The sequence below is a fragment of the Myzus persicae genome, unplaced genomic scaffold (genome assembly GCF_001856785.1).
Source record: "Myzus persicae strain clone G006 unplaced genomic scaffold, MPER_G0061.0, whole genome shotgun sequence".
Classification (NCBI taxonomy): Eukaryota; Metazoa; Arthropoda; class Insecta; order Hemiptera; family Aphididae; genus Myzus; species Myzus persicae.
In genome coordinates, this window is record NW_019104027.1 from 155,157 (window position 1) to 157,599 (window position 2,443).

Consider the following 2,443-nt stretch of genomic DNA (forward strand, 5'->3'; position numbering starts at 1 on the left):
GGGTATAATAATGGTGGTGTACACCACGAGCGGCGTTTTAATATACATATTATTATTATTACGTTATGCCAACGCTGACAAGTATATTATATCATTTATTATTCGTGTCGTATCGTGTGCAGTGCCCTATATGCCCGCTGTACATTAGCTGCTGTGCAGACTACGATCACTTGCAGCGTGACACGCTATCCCGCGGCGGCGGCGGCGGCGGCGGCGGTGCAGCAATAATTGAGCCGATGCGTTTTTTGCGGCGTTAATTTTTCCGTTTTTTTGCGGCGTAATGTGGTACGAAAAATCCGGCGAAATACGCTACGGCCGCCGAGAGCGTGGAATTTTCGACGATCCAGAGACCAAGATTATGTGGGCGTATTATGCGACCTACCTATGTATTCATGGGTAGTATGATATGAATTTTCGACTGCCGACGAGAGCGATGTTTGCGCCAAACGTTAGGACGTCTCGGGTGTCGTATTCAGTATACGATACTATAATACCATATAGGTATATAATATATGGTCCAGATAAATGACGAAAATCGACTTCGAAATGCACGGCGACAGATATAACAGATAGCGCTGACCAAAAAAAAAAAAAATTATGCTTCCTTAACGTAGGACAACGTTTTTTAAAACATTTTATGAGTAGAAGTAAATAATTTAAAAATCATACTCGGGTCAGAAAATTTCTTAAAACTTTATTTTGAAAAAAGTTTTTCGTTCCGACAATGAATTTAATCGAAAAAATATTGATATTTAAAACAATTCTAAAAAATAAACTACTCGAATTAGATAAATGTTTTTACCATCAAAACTGTTCTTATAATCAGATTCGGCTATTTTGAACTCGACCAAAAAAAATTTAATTACATTTTAAATGTTTTACATTCTTCAGTATTGAAAAATAAAAATAATTGTTCGCACTGAACATGTAGCACGTAACGTATATGAAATTAAAAAAAATTCAAAATATCGATTATGACAAAAGTTATTGCATCAGTCAGTTCTTTCTGTTACGCCTTGCACATAAGTTATCACATTCGTCTCGTGTGCAGTGGCCAGTGCAGTACGTTTAGCTGCTGTCCAAACTATAAGCACTTGCTACAATGATTGAGCGCGTCAGATGTGCTTTTTACAGGGTTAATTTTTTTTTTTTTAGAAACCGCAGTTGTCGGTAAGTATTGTGAAAAATCCTGTAAAATACTGGAGTGGAATTGTCGACGATACTCGATTGGGGATCGATGTAGACTGCGTATGCCTTTTTTTTCTTATCAGCGACGGAGGCGTATCATACCCATTCGCGTATAACAGGGTTGGCGAACCTTTTACGGGACAGGTGCCTCAATTTAAAACGAAATTCTCGAAACATAATCGAGTGCCCCTCCGCCGAAAAAGCCATTTTTACACTGACGATAAAAGAAGGTAAGCAATAATTATATTATACACGTTTTATTATAATATACGCTTTTATTAGTTAACTTTTGTTGTACGAAATACGGACAAATTAATTATGAAATATAATGTCTAGAAAAGTATATTTCAACTAGTTTTGCCATTGAAATTCGGCCAACGTGCCATAGCTGGTTATAGGTTAGGCTAGTTCACCACGCCTGGCGTATATAACATAAAGGATTTTTTATCGAACGACTGCAGAGCGCGATGTTTGCTCGTACTATCTCTGGGGATATCTTAAAGCCCTGCAAGTGTACCGACATCGTCCACAAACTTTGGAAGCTCTGAAGGAGGAGGTAATAACCCTGCAGGAAATCGCTGCTATCCCGCCCGAAATGACCCGTAGAGTCGTAGAAAATTACCATGAAATGCTCAATCAGTGTATCCGGAATGTGGGCCGCCTGCACTTACGTGATATAATTTTTTTTTTTTTTAATTTATATAAACACGCACAATTTATAAATACAAATTTTTTTTTTGACTCGGTGTGGTTTTTATTAATTTCCCTAATCAGGGAGTTCTGTTTGCCACACCCTGTAGTTTGGAAAAATGACGAAAACCGACTTCGAAATGCGCAACGCGAAGAGCTTGATGACCTATCCGTGGGGAACCGGCTCGAGTCGTTTTTTGTCTACAACATTTGATTCATTTTATGACGACGAGTCGTCGAAGATGCGTATTTAGAGATTTGATGCGAGTTACGACGATATAGGGCACGGTAAAAACAAGAATTAACTGTTATGATATCTAGCCATATTTCTCATAAGGATAATATATAGAACATTATCATCATTTATGACATGGCTTTGAGCATTATTATTTATGCAGGTATACCTATACTACAGTCCTACAGATGCAACTTCCACATTACGGAGTCTCGTGGGTAACGAAAAAAAAAATCGTATTATTGATAATATTTCCGATTTCGTCAAACTGAACTGAATACGTTTGGCTCTCAAAAAATACTTCGTCAAACGAAAGTTCACTGTAACTAC

General features: G+C 37.8%; 1 protein-coding gene across 1 annotated transcript in view; it reads left to right on the forward strand.

Moving 5' to 3' along the window:
* The first annotated feature begins 974 nt into the window (after window positions 1-974).
* The window catches only part of LOC111037756, a 7,733-nt gene continuing 6,264 nt past the window's right edge, over window positions 975-2,443 (forward strand). The window contains exons 1-2 of the mRNA XM_022320504.1: window positions 975-995; window positions 1,156-1,418. Coding sequence (XP_022176196.1) covers window positions 975-995; window positions 1,156-1,418 — 284 coding nt within the window. The remainder of the gene's footprint in view (window positions 996-1,155; window positions 1,419-2,443) is intronic.